The following is a 15,374-nucleotide window of genomic DNA, read 5'->3' on the forward strand; positions in this document are numbered from 1 at the left end:
AATAAGGCAGCTCTTTCCTGTTTCAGGCAGTGGAGGCCACTGTGGACGCGTGCTCCTCCCTGCCAATGGCCACTTGCAGGAAGCTGGTCCCGTGTCCAAATCACCTCCCCAGCCCCATGGGTGTTTAAATAAGATGGAAAGGTACACAGCCAACATTTTGTTCCACCTTTATTTTAACAATCAGATAAAAACAGAACCATAGTTTTAAAAGAGTCATTACATGGCAATTATAAAGTGCATTTTCCATTTGAATGTTGTGTACAAAAATATCTTTTAAAAACAAACATGCAAAACACCCCACAAGGCACTTCCAGGCATAGAGCGAGGACAGCAACCCCTCACTTCTATGTTCACATTGGCAATGGAAAAAGGGAAAAGGGGAAAGGCCACAAGTAATATTTTTAAACCGCTATTGGTCAAATAGTCAGTTCCCAGCCTTGCTTTTACTTATGGCATTGCTCTTCTAGCTTATCTTTCGTGTTCCTCCCTAAGCACACCCCCATCCACAGCCTGAAATGAGCAGGCCCATAAGGAGATAGCACCATCCACAGCACCCCAGACATACATGCCTTGTTTCAGCCCACAAACAGCTCTCCATAGGCATGACAGCATGCCAGGAGAACATGACTTTTCTACAGTCAGTGTCTTACAGCATTAAACACCATACACTAAATGAAAGAAAGAAGTGTCACTCAGACTTGCGTTAAGTTTAAAGCCAGGTTCAAGCCAAGCTAGGCAACAGTCCCTTCAAGGGAGACCAGATGCAGGTTATAAGGGCTGACTCAGGAAGCTTCTTGAACAGAGGAACCAAGCCTGATGAGCTCTGGGCCAGCAAGCAGACTTACCGCCTGGGCTAAGTGATCAAGCACAGTGATGACACACATTGATGTTTTTGAAAAAGCAGCAATTGAAGGTTAGCTATTCTTCCTGCAAGCTCTTCTTGTCCCTTTTGGCATCCAACAGTGATCATAGTATCCCTTCTAGGTTAGGGTAAAACAGCTTGTAAGTATTTTATACAGTAGTCTCCCGAATTAAAAGCTAGGTTTAAAAAGTTAAGTAGTCCACCCCATTGTTTCTCTCCAGCCCATCCATAGGCTATTATAGGCACCCCAAAATTATATAAAGCTTATGCACTACAAAAAGTAAGATTCCCTTGACCTCTATTTCTACAAACTATTTGGCAGCCTCCCTTTGAGCTGAGGGATTAAGTTATTCTGCTCAACTAGCAGGCAAGAAAGCTTTGTGAGGCTTTTTGGCACTGCACAAGCCGGCCACCTCAGCACAGGCCCAGAAGACAAGCCACCTCTTTGAAGATAGGAATGGCTCACATCAGTGATTTGTTTCACATCCAGGCTGGTGTCAGGATAACCCCACATCTCACACTCCTTCACACAGGTAGGGCGAGCCACTTACAGACTCAGAGATGCAAAGCTTGGGCATTTACAGGCTGAAATGGCAGCTACAACAGTGATGGAAGCCCAGCACATTGATGTTCATCCAGTACAGCCTCACATGTGATCAATGCCATGCCATTAGCTGCCAAGCAGTCCATGCCACAGAGTAACAAACCATTAGGAGATTTTTTTCTTTAAAAAGCAACATAATTTCCAAAGCCTGTTTATCCCAAAGCATTGCTGGGATCACACGCACCACCCCCTTCTCAGTCAAGGCACTTCCACCACAGTAGGTACACAGTCATCTTATAACAGGACACATCAAAGAGCAGCCATGTGGCCCGTTTGCATTTAGCTCCTGCAACACCTGAGCACAGCCTCCTGCACAGGACTTGGGTCCCCAGCTGGACAAAGCCCTGTTTTACAGTCCACAGGAGGAAAAACTGTATTTTCAGGGCCCAGCATGGCCAACAGCTGACTTCAGATGTCCACAGAGAAAAAGCATCTTCAATCACAAGTGATCAATGAAACAGAAAGGTTTTGAAGGCAACAGTCAAGGCTGTCAACCCACAGCTGTGTTACAAGCACCACATAGCTACAGCTGATCTCTATTTTTGGTAACACCAAGGGTCTAATGAGAGTTTTTCAAGATCAGCTGATAAAACAGCTGGTGACTAAGCAGATCAGATCCTCTCCCACAGGCACATACGTCTCCTAATATGGCAGGCTGTAGGGCCACATTTCCTGTCACCACAGTTGCATTTTCATTTCCAAAACACCCTTTCTGCCTCCAGTAGGAAGGACTTCACATTACAAGGGTGCGTGCAAGGAGAGGACTCCGTTCCCTGCAAGCCAACCACTCCGCTTCCCAACAGGCATGGGCTAGCTTTGCAAGGAGAAGCCTGCAGCTGCAGTACAGCCTACTAAAAATTAATACTAGAACATATTTTGAAAAAGCCTTTTAACACTAGGCAAGCAATACAAACCAGCCACCACTACATAGCTTGGACAGACAATATAAGCACTGTAGTGTTTCCCTGGAGACTAGCAGCTTTATAGAAGAGGAAGGAGTAGCAGCACTGAAGAGACACACGAGCAACGGCTCCTGGTCCTTTGAGCATCCGGAGAGCCAGTTATCCGAGTTGAGGCAGGGAAGGCAGCCCTTTACGCCAGAGATGCTTCCCTGACTATAAGCCCACTGCCAGCAGAGCATGGCACATCTGGTTTTGCTGGGAGGCTTATGCAGAGCTACGTGGAGCCATATTTCTTCCACCTTTCCGTACACCTCATGTTCAGACCAGCTCCGAGGCCTGCAACATGCCAGCAACAGTTAGTCAAATCAGGACTTCGTCCTTGGGTCAATAGTAAGGCCCTAGCTTCTCATAGCCTGAATAGCTGGGCCACTCAGGAAACAGGCCATAGGAGCACCGAGGGCTCCCAAACTGGTCGAAGGCACTGACGAAGTCAGGGCCCCGGGGGGGGCAGATGGCTTCCTGGGCAGACTTCAGTTCTGACCGTATGATCCTGTAATTTGTGCCCCTGTTGCTGTCCCAGTACACCTTCCCATTGCACTCAAAGGAGATGGCAAACTCAACTCTTTCGTGGGACTGAATTCCCTCAGGCAAGCTGATGTCAAAGGAAAATGTGTCCCTATCTGACCCTCCATACGTATCCTTGACATACTGGCATGGGTAATCTACAAAGTTTTTCCAGGTGTCAAATGTCATCCTGATCTTCACAGTCTTTTCAAAAGCAAGATTCTTTACCTTCACTGTTCCCACAATGGATCGCTCCTTTAGCATACAGTTTTCAAGGCAGACACAGTCTGCCTGGAGGCGGTTTCTGAAGTCCAGGTAGTCCACAGAGGGCTGAACAAAATCCAGGACAAAGCTGTCTCTCTCCACTGTTGTCAGGCCCACAATGTTGTCTATCAGCTCAGTGATGTTGAAAGGAATATCTAGCGGATCGTCAAACTCTGAAAACACCTTCACCATTGTCAGAGCAAAGCCTCTGCTATCTGCAAACGACACCCTCTTCTTCACTTTGTTGTGTGTGAAGGAGTTTGCTGCCTCTTCTGGCCCATTCAGTGTGGTCTTGGTGCTCAGCTGGATGCAGGGCCGCAACGGCTTGCTTGGCTTCGGAGCAATTTTGCAGGCACGCTTCTCTCTTCGCAAGGGCGAAGAGCACAGGTAGAGCTGCATTGCTACATCCACAGCCATTGCTTGTTTGTGAGGAAAATAGTCTAATACTCTGGAAGATAAGAAGAAGGGTCAGTTGATGTTAGAGAGACATTTTAATATGACTTTTGACAGAGAAATGCTACACCACTTCCCACCAGCCATTTCAAAGAAACTTGCTTCCATCCACCCCACAAGTCCCTCAAGCTTAAAGGCAGGTACTTGCATGGTGTGATTTACAGACACCATGAGAAACGTGCTACAGCAGAAGTGGCAGGACCAGAGCCTGTTGTGCCCTTAAAGATCTCTTCCAATTGCTGCAGGGACAGTCACCATTTGAAGGCACACACAAGCACTGTCCTGCTAAGGTAGCAATAGCAGGCTCCAGAGCATTTCTGACCCAAAGCAAAGCCCACACCTCAGTCCTGCTGATGTCCACAAAAACCAGAAGTTATCAAACCTCAATGCTACATAAAGCACTATTCCTGCTGCACTCCCCTTCCTCCAGGAGAGACTCTGCCCAGGGCATAGGATGCTTTTGTAGGGGCAGGAACTCAGTTTGTCACAAGCCACTGTACACAACTGACCTCACCTTTCATAAAACACCAAATACCTGGTATTTTTAGAGGCTAAAAAGCACTTGTTTGGTTGAGCTTCATACTTTGCTCATCACTGTCTCCCAGAACTGCTCCATCTAAAATGCCTGCAAGTGGTATTGTAAGGAGAGCGACAGTCTGATACAACAGCAGGGTAGAGACTCAGCTGACATAGCTCCACACCTACAGAGGAGCTGCTTTCTTCCCACTACTGCACTTTAAAACACATGTCAGCTCAGATGGCCCAGCAGATTCCACCTCCAGTGCAGAGTTCACCCCTCAAGCCTCCACTGTGCTCATGCTGAGCCTCTGGGAAATCATCCATATAGTCACAGGGCTCTGCCAAACACAACTCACCTACTCAAGGTTGACCAAGCCTTTGGAAACAAGTCCTTCCCTAGGAAAACACAGGCTGTGTGCCCTTCCACCACAGCCTCCCTGCCTCCAGCCTGTTCCTCCGGGGATACAGCACCATTCTTCTCCGTGTACCCACTCCAGGGCAGCTCCCACCCAGCATCTTGCCAGATATAGCCCTGGAGTTGCCTCTGCAGCCAGGCAGCTCCCAGACCATCGCACCTATTGCTCCTGCCCTTACACTGAGGTTAGGCTGAAGGCAATTGGCAGAATCTCTTTGGCCTGTCTCTGGATAAACTGCTGGACAGATTTATCATACACATTCCCCTTAAGTCAACTGCGTTACAGCTGACCTTAAGCACAGAGTATTCCCTTAATAAAAATTCCCTGTTTGGCTGCAGACCAGGCTCCAAAGCTGCTCCCACCCCACGGAGCGGAACAAGCCAGCAGCAGTAGCAGCAGCCACATGACACAGCAGAGCTCCTGCTGCCAAAGCCACATACAGCCAGCTCTAGTACTTGATCGTCATTCCCGTGCCAAGAAAAAGCAAGAACTACGCTCTCCAATTCAGTGCTTTAACTCCCCACCCTGCAACACCAACAGAGCAGCTCTGAGCGGGCTCTCACAGCACCCATTCAGCAGGGGCATCTGTTTATTCAGAGCACATGTGCCAAGGCTGGCTTCCCAACACACCCACCAGCCAGCTCCTTCTGCATTGCCTCCTTCCCGCTCAAGGGCAGCTATACAAGACAGACAGCAGATCCACCTGTCTGCTAACTCCGTTCTGCTCATCCCTACCTGGTTCTGCCAAGTTTTTGTTCACACACGCTTTATATAGGTCATTTCCTCCTTTAAACTAATGCAGCCTCCAACGCTTCTGCCTTACTTGGGCCAGTTTCATCTGCATTGCATCTTTTCCTAGGAAAATTTATTCAGCTGAATTCCCATAACTGCTGAGAAGTCATATTTCTTAGTAAGCATTGGTTATTCATCATTTTTAGAATGAAGGCATGAAATATCCAGCCTGATTTGCATTACCTGGAGCTTTTTTCCAAGCTAAGAACAATAGTAAGAGCTTCTCGTACCTACTATTAGGCTGAGCTGCATGCTTTTACGAACTGTCTTTTTTCAGCTCATTTGATACCCCAGACACCTCTTTCTGCTCTTGAAAGCCTGCTGATGGCCAACTCACAGCTAACAGAGGAAGGTCTCCCTTCTGGGGCTAGCATTGGCTGTCTTGAACTTCAGATGCTTTGAAGGTGGCAGCAGGGAAATACTTTTGAGAGCGCACACAGGGAAGGCAGCTCTGGGAAGCAAGGGGTGAAGGCAGGCAGCCCTGCACAGCTACAGGGGCCCATTCCTTTCCCCCTCCTCTCCAAAGGAGGACAGACCAGATTCTGCCTGGGGACATCTTCCCGCAGCTTTACCCTCTCCAGAAGGCAATGTCACCACTCACACTTCCGTCCTCTATTTCTAGGAAGAAGGAAGTCAGAGCAAAGGAATTATTTACAGCTACACGTATCAAACCCCTTCGATTGCCTCCACCCTGCTCCCAGCGCTGCTGGGGAGCAGGGGACCCTCTTGCAGAGGGCTGGACGGGCAGCAGCTGCTAAAGCCACAAGTTTTTAGAGGTGACACACTGCGGGATGAAGCAGCGCTCGGGTTTTCTGCCCTCTCCTCCTCCTCTGCTCCGCTTCAGGAAAGGCCGAGCTGTTCCGACGGCAGCTCCCACAGACATTCACGGGAGGTCCGGCCGGTACGATCCCCCCGCTGCATCCCGTCCCTTCTGCTCTACAAGCCAAACCCGCGCTGGAAACCCGACGCGACCCCGCCGAGCCGCCCGCCACCACCCCGGCGAGCCCGGGGGGAGGCAGCAGGGCATAGCCCGGCAGACGGACGGCCCCATCGCCACCGCTCCCGGCTCACCCGGGCAGCCTAAGCCTGGGGCGTCCCGTGTAGCGCACCCCCCGCCCCCCGGGTAGCAGCACCGCACCGCAGGAAGGCAAACGGCAGCAGGTCGGGACGCTCCTGCCGGCGGCAGCAGGACACACGCCCCGGCGGGGCCATACCTGGTGCAGTGCATGAGGCCGGTCCCGACGCCCTCCCCCCCAGCTCGCCGCCGCCGTCCAAGTAGCCCCGGACCCGGCACCTTAAGCCCGCCCGCCCGCACCACCCCGTCCCTCCCGCCCGGCCAGCCCGCGCCGCAGCCAATCAGCGCGCTCGCAGCCCGGCGGGGGGCCAATGGGACGCCGGTCACCGGCACGCGAAGGGGCGGGGGAGGCGGCGCGGGGGGAGCGGGGGGAGCTGGGACCGGGCGGCGCTGCCCGACCCGGCGTCGGCTTCAAACCCCGGGGACCCTGTCCTTTGGCGGAAGGACCTCGCCAAGCCGGCCCCCAGCAGGGCTCCCTTGTTTTGTCGAGAAGGCACCGGCACGGTGTCAGGGCTCGGATGCTCGCAGCCCCTGGCCGGTGTCACGGTGCTGTCTCCACCGGCCCAGGAGGACAGAGCGGGGCGGGGCGGACGTCGCAAATGAGCAGAGATAAGGGCGAAAACTGCAGGAATATGTTCCTGAGGCAGGAAAGCCTTTTTGAGGGGCACTGATCTTGTTTGGGTGCGCCGGGACGGGTGGGGAGGAGGGCTACTCACACGGCCACGACTTGTGACCAAAGTGCCCGATGGTGCTAGGGAGAAAACGCCAGAGGATACTCCAAAATCCTCTTTCCAGACAATATCTGTAAGTGTGGAGTGGAAAAAAAATTACTTTCTCATAGAGGTGAGTTACAGTAGAAAGAAACACAGCTGTCACAGAGACCCTTTCCCATGGGAGCCCCTGTCTGGGCACAGCTGGGAAGGTGTTTCCCGCACCCTGAAAACATCTGTCGGGCGACACGATGCTCTGGCACAGACCCCTGCTGCTTTGCAGGGCCGACTGGGCCAAGGGGTCCTGCTGCCAGTGCCTGTCTCGGCTCCCCGGGAGGGCTCCTGGGTCAGCATCGGCAGAGCCCGGTGTCCTCCCCTACGTGGAAGGTGGACACAGAACTGGCCACCCCGGCAGGGAAGCGGCTCTGGGGACAACTGCTGCCTCCCTGGGCGAGCAGCGGAGGCTGTAAAGCCTGCTGCAAGGTGGGGATGGTGCATCTACCTTCTCCCCACGGCAATAGTGGGGATAATAGTCTTTTCCTCTTTTTGTGCCACATCTGGCCTCTAACGGCACAGCTGCAAGCAGTGCTGCTCACTCTCGACTCCCTGAGAGAGCACAAAAGCAGGACTGAAGTGTCAACATTTGTTTTCAATTAACTTGTGGAAACACATACAGCTATTGTTAAAGCCAGAGACTTCCTGCTGGAAGCTGCCATTTCAGAAACATGTTACTCTGCAAGGCAAAACGATTTTGTTGAGGGGGGAAAAAAACCCATGCTGTTTTTTTGTTTTAAAAGCCCTTTTCAGATAAAGGCAGTGATAAGATTTAAAATGGGGGAGAGAGAGCTGAAAGGTGTATCTACTGCAGGAGGCTTGCAGACTTCCAGCAATATTTTATGTGCCGAGGGTATGGTGGGATTTCAGCACGTGTGACTTAGTGACGGGGTTTACAGCAGGGATGAGGGAACCATGTTCCGATTTGCCTGGCAGCAAGAGGCAGAGACACAATAAAGTGGTCACAGCCCATGGGCCCTCTCCACTGCTGCCTCCCCTTATCCAGGCAGGGCCACCGCTGCCTGGCTCAGCGCCACTGATCTTGGGACACCAGAGAGATTCAGGTGGAAGTGGTGAGTTTAACGGGATGAGCCCAAAAATAGGGAAGCCCCGACCTGACTTATACTTACTGCTTTGCCCTGACGTAGGTTTCTCCTGTGCATTGCTTGCTGCTCAGTACCACGGAGGTGCTGGTGGAGATGGCGGTTAGCCTCTGAGTGGTGTGGGTTTCGGCCAGCCCCCCCAGCGCCAGGGAAGGAAGACATGCGAGGTGGCTGAGGGTGCGTTTCTGCTCTGAGATACAAGCCCTGTTTGCCATGAGCAGGGCAGGGTGTTTCACAACTGCTGCTCTGTGTTTGCTCCCAAAGCAAAGGTAGGTGGAAGCCAGGGCAGGGCGTTGTGGCGGGCTGTGGACACAGGCTCTTATCTTTGGGCAGTTGAGATAGTGGCTATATTTAGCTCTGTGCTGGGTCCTTGCACAGTGGTCTTTGTGATTTCCCCACAGCTTTACACCCCTCCCGCCTTGATGAGGGACAAGGAAGAGCTTGCTCCATGGCATGGGGAAGAGGCTCCAGGGGTGTTTCTCCCTGAGGGAGTGTTGCAGAACCAGTCCCATCCATGATAGACAGCTCTGGAAGGAGGGTCCCACTCTTCCATCAGGTCTGGGGTTTATTCCTAGTTCAGCTTCAGGATTTACCCCAGGGCCCTCTGGGACAGGATGTGGTGGCTCCTGCACCCCTGGGATGCTGCAGGAGGGGAGGCAGAGCTTCTCCATCTCTCTTGTGGGTCAGCCCTCCTTCCCCACCACACTCCCTCAAGACCCACCTCTACCAGCAGGCTTGAGTAGGTCCTTGGGGACCCTTCCTGGTCCTGCCACCTTCTCTGGTGCCCTGTTAGAGGCAGGAGTGGATGGAGCATCTTCTCCTCCCTGTCGGGAACCAGCAGGATGCTGCAACAGCTCAGCCTCCCAGCAACTGGCCACCGGACAGCCCCGTCAGGGAAGGGCAGCAGGGCTGGGGGTGTTGTGCAACGTGTCCACACCGCAGCAGGCTGCAGGGCCAAGGCTCAAGGGCGAGTGTTGTAAACCACTGGGGCAGCTGATGTAACAGCACTGCCCAGGGAGCCGCGCCGGGGCTGCTGCCATAGAATCATAGACCCATAGAATTGTGTAGGTTGGAAGGGGCCTTTCAGATCCCATCCCACCGCTTGTGCCCTCTCCCAGATCAGCAGCCCCCTCCTGCTACCTTCTTCTCCCCACCAGCCCAGCTGCCATCCCTCATCGCTGCCGATGGGCACAGGGGCGCCGTCTCCCTGCACTTCCCTCCACACCCAACCGCAGCCCCAGCTTGTCCAGAGAGCCCAGTGGTGTGGTCTGGGGCGAGATCTCCATCCCTGGCTGCTGGAAGTCCTTGGGGTGGCAGCAAAGGTGCCACGCTCCTTGTGCTCGCTGCAGCAGCCCGTGGAGGCAGATGGTGCCTGCCATGGTGGTGCGGCTGATGCTGTTGCAACGTTGGTGCTTGCCAGCAATTTCCAAATTGTCAGGGCTGAGAAACTGCTGCTGCCTTTGAGCCAGGCCGCGATGCTTGCACCAAGCAGAGGAAGGTTTATTTTAAAAGTCCACCTATGACAAGGCTGTGAGGGTAACTCTGGAGCAATTTTAATCAGATGTTGCCTCATATCAAAATGCAAAGAGAGAAACTAATTTTGGAAAAATTTTTGTCATCAAGGGCATGTGGTCAGGGAGGAAAGCCTGACCGAAACAACACAGGCTGTTTTGGGCAGCACAGGGGTACAACGGGAGAGGCAGCCAGGCCAGTTCAGTGCAGTGCCCCAGGAGCGATGGCCATCAGCGGCATGACGTACCATCATCCAGAAAGGATGTCTCCATGTCTGTGTCTGTCTGGCCGTCAGTCCTCTCTTGTCCCTTCTCGATGTACCGGTGGGTTTCAGCCACGCTTGACGGGGGGAGCTTACAGACCTCTTTTAAGTTTTGTGAGAATCAACAGCTGGTGGGGAGAGACCCAGTGAACATCCTCACCGAGCAAAAGTGGAGTGGGACTTGGTTGCGGTGTCCCACTGGCCAGTCAGTGTCTGCACCAGCTGGCCAGATGGCACTGACAGGCACTTGGCCAGCTATAGCATGTGTCACGGAGCTGGTCTTGGAGCGGTGGAGAAAGCTGGGATAATGAAAGCAGAAGAGAGGGACAACATGACAGAAATCTGTAGGAAACAAAGCTTCTCTCGCTCTGTGATTCACCAGCCAAATCAGTCTTAGCTGCAGCTGTGTACTGAGGTCTGACGTGTGTTGCTTGGGAGCTCCTTGTGGTCCCAGGCCCCTGTCCAGCTCCTGTTGGGTCACAGCAAACACAGCTCCACCAAAGAAAGGACTTAAGAAGCCCTGTCAGGTGATGGGATTCCCTTATTTTATTTCCATAGGTCTCCAACTCCTGTGGCCATCCCAGCAAATTAAGCAAAGAGCATTCAATGTGCCCCACTATCAAAGGGAATCCTGCTCTCTGTTAAGGCTCTTGACTGCGCTTTGGGGACCTGTGCTCCAAGGCAGAGCCCCCCTTCTTCTCCTGGCTCTGTACAGAAATGAGGAGTTACTTCAGTACATTGGCTGCAGGCCTGAGTTAGGATATTTACCTTGGCATGGCTCCCTTTGGATCTCATATGCGCTCATGGTCAAGCACCCCGAGGAACATGTACTCTGCCCTGCTGCAGAACATGTCGCCTTCCCTTCCAGCCCAGCGTGCACAGAGAAGATAGTGTGGGGACAGATGCGAAGCCTGGTCTGGTACTGTGTGTTGTCGAAAAAGATTGGGTAGTATAAAACTGTGGTTCTTAATAATAAAAATTCCCAGCAAGAGAGACCATGAAAATCCTTGCAAAAAAGGGAGGTTATGGGGGAGGAAATGAATGCAAGTAAGTTACTACTTATTTGCCTTAAGGCAAATTTGCCTTATAAGCCTTAAGGAAAGCTGGTCCCCGCAGAGAAAAAGGGAATGTGTTTCCAGTGAAGGAAGAGCCCAAAGGAGACAAGGCTCCTTTGAGCACAAGGAGACAAAATGACAGTAGAGCGACCAAATGACAGGTGGGCAGGAACAACAAAGAAGTAAGTCCTTGGCCAGGCATACAATGTGCTTGTAAAAATGTTATAGCCGTGCTAAGGTGAGGCACTGTATGCAGGGTACCACCATAAAACAACCTCTTCCCCAGAGATTGGGACCCAAAACTGGGCAAACCCCTCCAAGAAGAGAAGGGTACTTCCTGGTTTCTCAGCATCTATGATGTTCTTTTCAGAGAGCTGCTCCAAGACTTTGCTTTCATGCAGTCTACAAATTTCATTCCCATCAGTGAAGTCCTGGAAAAATCATAGCAAAAGAAAGGAGGTTGGTTGTCTGCCCCAAGATTGCACACATCAGTGCAACAACTGTGTACCCATCCTTACTTTTTCTTCTTGGGAGCATCACTTCCCGTACTGAACATGCACTGTGGAGGTGTCTGGCTTGATCTCCTAGAAACTTTTCTTTGTTACACTTTAGTTGGTGCAGAGAAACACAGTGGCTTTCCATGACTTCTGCTGCTTGCTTGAAACAAGAAGTACCTGGTTGAGAAAATTCAATGTAGGAAAAAAAATAATAAAATTGTCTGTAAACAATATGTGCCCTCCTACATGAAGGGAAAAAGGAGCATAAACACACACCCTGGACTAGAACCTCAAATCTTACAAATTCCCAGTGTGCCCTTGCAGGAGAGGGACAGCAAGGGCTGGGCTGGAGGGGCAAGAATATGAAGAGGAATCGGGGCTATTCCATCGATACACCAATGTGATTGCAGAGACCGAGGGATGCTCAGCTCCTCTCAGGCAGCCTGAACGAGTCCAACTGCATTGACAGCTTGCCTGGTTTGCACCATACATATGTCCCACTGGCTGGACTTGGATATGCCCTAGAGGAACAAGTCATAGTGAAACAATATAAGTTTTAACTTTGGTGCCCTACAAAGACTGCAAACCTTATTTGGCGGGACACATGTCTTGGGAACTTGCATGTATCCAGGCCTGGGGACTCAGAGGGCTTATCTTTGCGTGAGAGACTGTGCTTTGCCTGAAAGGCACTTGTATGCTGATGAAGGCTGAGAGAGAAAAGGCCAAACAGAAGGGTGCATGTAGTTCTTGATAATAAATACCATCCTGAGGTCCTTTCAGGGGTTCATGCCCTTCATCTGAGCCTCTGTCAGTATCTCATCCTAAGATTAGTGTCAATGAAAGATGGGATCTGTTGCTGTCCATGCTCTGTGCATTCATTATAGAGGGAATCTGAAAATTAGCAGGAACAAGATGGATTACTTTTAAATTGTATCTCAAAGGCAATGTCAACGGTAAAGGCAAGAGCTGAATGGAGGGTGGTGGGGAAGGAGGTCACCTGGACACCTGGAGCTACTCCTGTCATCAGCCTTTGCATTCTTTGAAAACATTTTTCAAGTGTAACCTGGCCTTTTTACTTGGAAGTTTTAATTTAATCCCAGGAAAGAAAAAACAAACCCAAAAGCAACCAACAAAAATACCCCCAAACAAATAAACCAAAAAACTGGTGATGTTCAAGGATTTACCCAATTATCCAGAAACTTGAAGAAACTGACGGCTAGCAAAAAGTACCCACCTCTGGGGCTCCTGTGCTTCTGAAGTTGCACATGAAATGCCGCTAAGTAGGTCACTTGAGATCCCAGGTTTGGTGCATACAAGTAAGTCAGTCCACTGTCTGCAGGTAGGTTGGCGTTGCCTCCTCTCCTGAGTGCTCGGGATCCTGCAGAGACAGCTCTCTCCCTGCCTGATCTCACAAGATTGAGCTAATCTCATCTGCACCTGGCAGGGATCGGTTATGCGCAGCATCTTTGCACCAGAGCAAGGACTTCTAAACTTGGATTGGACAAGGCAGAATTTAGGAAATGTGCCTGCAGACGAGACACACCCGGGTCGGGAATAGCTCTGACGGGATCTGGAAAGCAGGCTGGTTATTCAAAGGAAGGCTGCTGCTGGCTCTGGTCGAGGAGGAGGAAGTCAGACCATCGGACAGTAGGATAAGCAGCATTCCAGGGCTGACAGCTGGGAATAGTGCATGTCCCAAGGCCATGGAGCCTGTGAGCGTTTTTGGCTGTCTCCTTCATCCCTCCTTTTCTAGTCTTTTTTCATCTCCTATTACTGATCTGCCCAGCTTCCCTCTGCCACAAGGGATGGCATGCGGAAGAGAAGGGTGCTGCCAGCCTTGAGCAGCAACCGCTGGGATCCTGCAGTGGCTGAAAACCAACGTAAAGAAAATGCACCCCCCTCACAAAATTAAAACAAACTGCTTAGTGTCCATCAAGTTTCCCTGGATGCCTCTGTTCCCGAGCAGAAGTTAAAGTGCTGGAAGGCAGATCAAGGTGGTGCAAACACAGCAGATGGAGGAGAAGGTTGCTGGCTTTGTAAGATGGGAGACTGGCATATCTGAATCAGGTGGCACCAGCAAAGCTGGAAAAAAAAAATAGCAATAGCCAGGGGCTGTAGGAAAATCAGTAAATTGAATAAATGCGATGGTTCTGAAAGTCATCACAAGTAGGCTGGGAATGGGATTTGCTGACTTAGCTGCTTCCGATGGAGGAGAGGCAAATCTAGAAGAGGTGCAATAGTGCATAGCAGCTGAACATCCCCCGGTGACCACTGTGTTTCGGATGACTGGGTTTTGGGACAGGAAGTGAACGCAATATTGCTTTTTCGCATGTTGTGCAAGGGGACAACAACGTGGCGTCAGTGTGACTCTCACGTATGCATGGGCACACACATACACATACACCCGCATGGACACACTCCTGCACAAAGATGTGCATGCGAGGGTTAAGAATCTGTCTGTATGGAAAGATGCAAAAGTTCAATGTTACGTCCTACGCTCAAATAAGCTCAGAGAGCAGAACATCATCTACTGTTGAGCTCCTCAGTTGCAGAGAAAAAAGAAACATGGTCCCACAGGTTTTGATCTGTTTTAGGTTTTGATTTTTTTATACCTCCAGAACTGCAATGATAACTCAGGTGTTTTTTCTGAAAGCCAAATGCCACTTGGTCTCTACTGATAGGCCATCTTTCCTAATCTTTCAAAAATACTTTGATCCCCACTGCACTAGTCCAATTTTGTGCAGTACCACTCCATCAAAACTAATAGTGCAATGCTGAAAAATTGCAGGCAATACCAAACTCTCTGCACTGATTATTTCCATTTGTGTAAGGGTCACTTCAGAACCTGTTTCCTGGGTCTCCTGTGATGTTCAGGCTCCCACTGTGGTGACAGCCTGTAAAAGACCAAACACTGTGTTTCTGAAGGTGGTTTCTGTAACCTTATCATCTGAGACTCACAGAGAGCTTTGGGTCTCGTCGGCAGCACATCCCAGAGACAGGAAGGTGCTGTCACATCCTGGAGAAGGGCTGTATATCTAGGCTGGCTGCCCCATGGAGGGCTGACCCACCTCAAACCCTGCCAGCTTTCTCAGCTCTTGTTGATTGTGTGATCTTGAAATGACTTCAAGTCCAGGCTTCCGACTTCCTCTCCCTCAAGGTCATTGCTAGTTGGATCCTCCATAAGAGCCCTTACAAGGCCTAGTGCAGCTCAGGTCGTTGCTGATGTAAGTTGGATTTGAGCTGTTTGACAGTTTTGGGACAACCTTTGTAGCCCCCAGTCCCACAGCCACTAGAGTTGTGGTTGTGGTGGGGGTTTGCTCAGGTAAGGGATTTGCTTGGATCCTCCAAAGGGTAGGCAAAGTTAGCTCAATCAAATCAAATAATCAAGTACTATTTGATTAACAGCTTAACCCAAGCTGTTTGTGGCCTCCTCAACAGCCAGGGCCTGATCCAGGCTCTGCAATGGCACAATCTGGGCTTTGCACCGTTCTCATGCAAGGAACTATGTGCCACACGTGCAGGATGGAACTATCCTGGCAACCAAACTGCCCCCAAGCTTTTTAAAGCCTCTGCTTAAACATGAGCTAAGGCAGCTATAAATAGCAGTCGGTGGCCCCTGGTTAACCCAGGGGCTTTGATCATGGAGCTGGCTCCACGTGTCAGTGCTTGGCTGCTCTCGGCCTCAGCTCTCATACCAGGTGAGAGCCAAGTTCATTAGTACTCCTGGCTC

At 51.1% G+C, this 15,374-nt stretch overlaps 1 protein-coding gene across 1 annotated transcript; it reads right to left on the bottom strand.

Moving 5' to 3' along the window:
* Positions 1-172: 172 nt before the first annotated feature.
* PPP1R3B (protein phosphatase 1 regulatory subunit 3B) lies at positions 173-6,662 on the bottom strand. Its single transcript, XM_063336918.1, has 2 exons — positions 6,591-6,662; positions 173-3,644 (listed from the first exon to the last, which is right to left on the bottom strand). Exons 1-2 carry the CDS (start codon positions 6,602-6,604, stop codon positions 2,753-2,755), a joined length of 906 nt encoding a protein of 301 aa, XP_063192988.1. The 5' UTR covers positions 6,605-6,662; the 3' UTR covers positions 173-2,752.
* Between the last annotated feature and the right edge of the window lie 8,712 nt (positions 6,663-15,374).

This window comes from Chroicocephalus ridibundus, chromosome 5 (assembly GCF_963924245.1).
Source record: "Chroicocephalus ridibundus chromosome 5, bChrRid1.1, whole genome shotgun sequence".
NCBI lineage: Eukaryota > Metazoa > Chordata > Aves > Charadriiformes > Laridae > Chroicocephalus > Chroicocephalus ridibundus.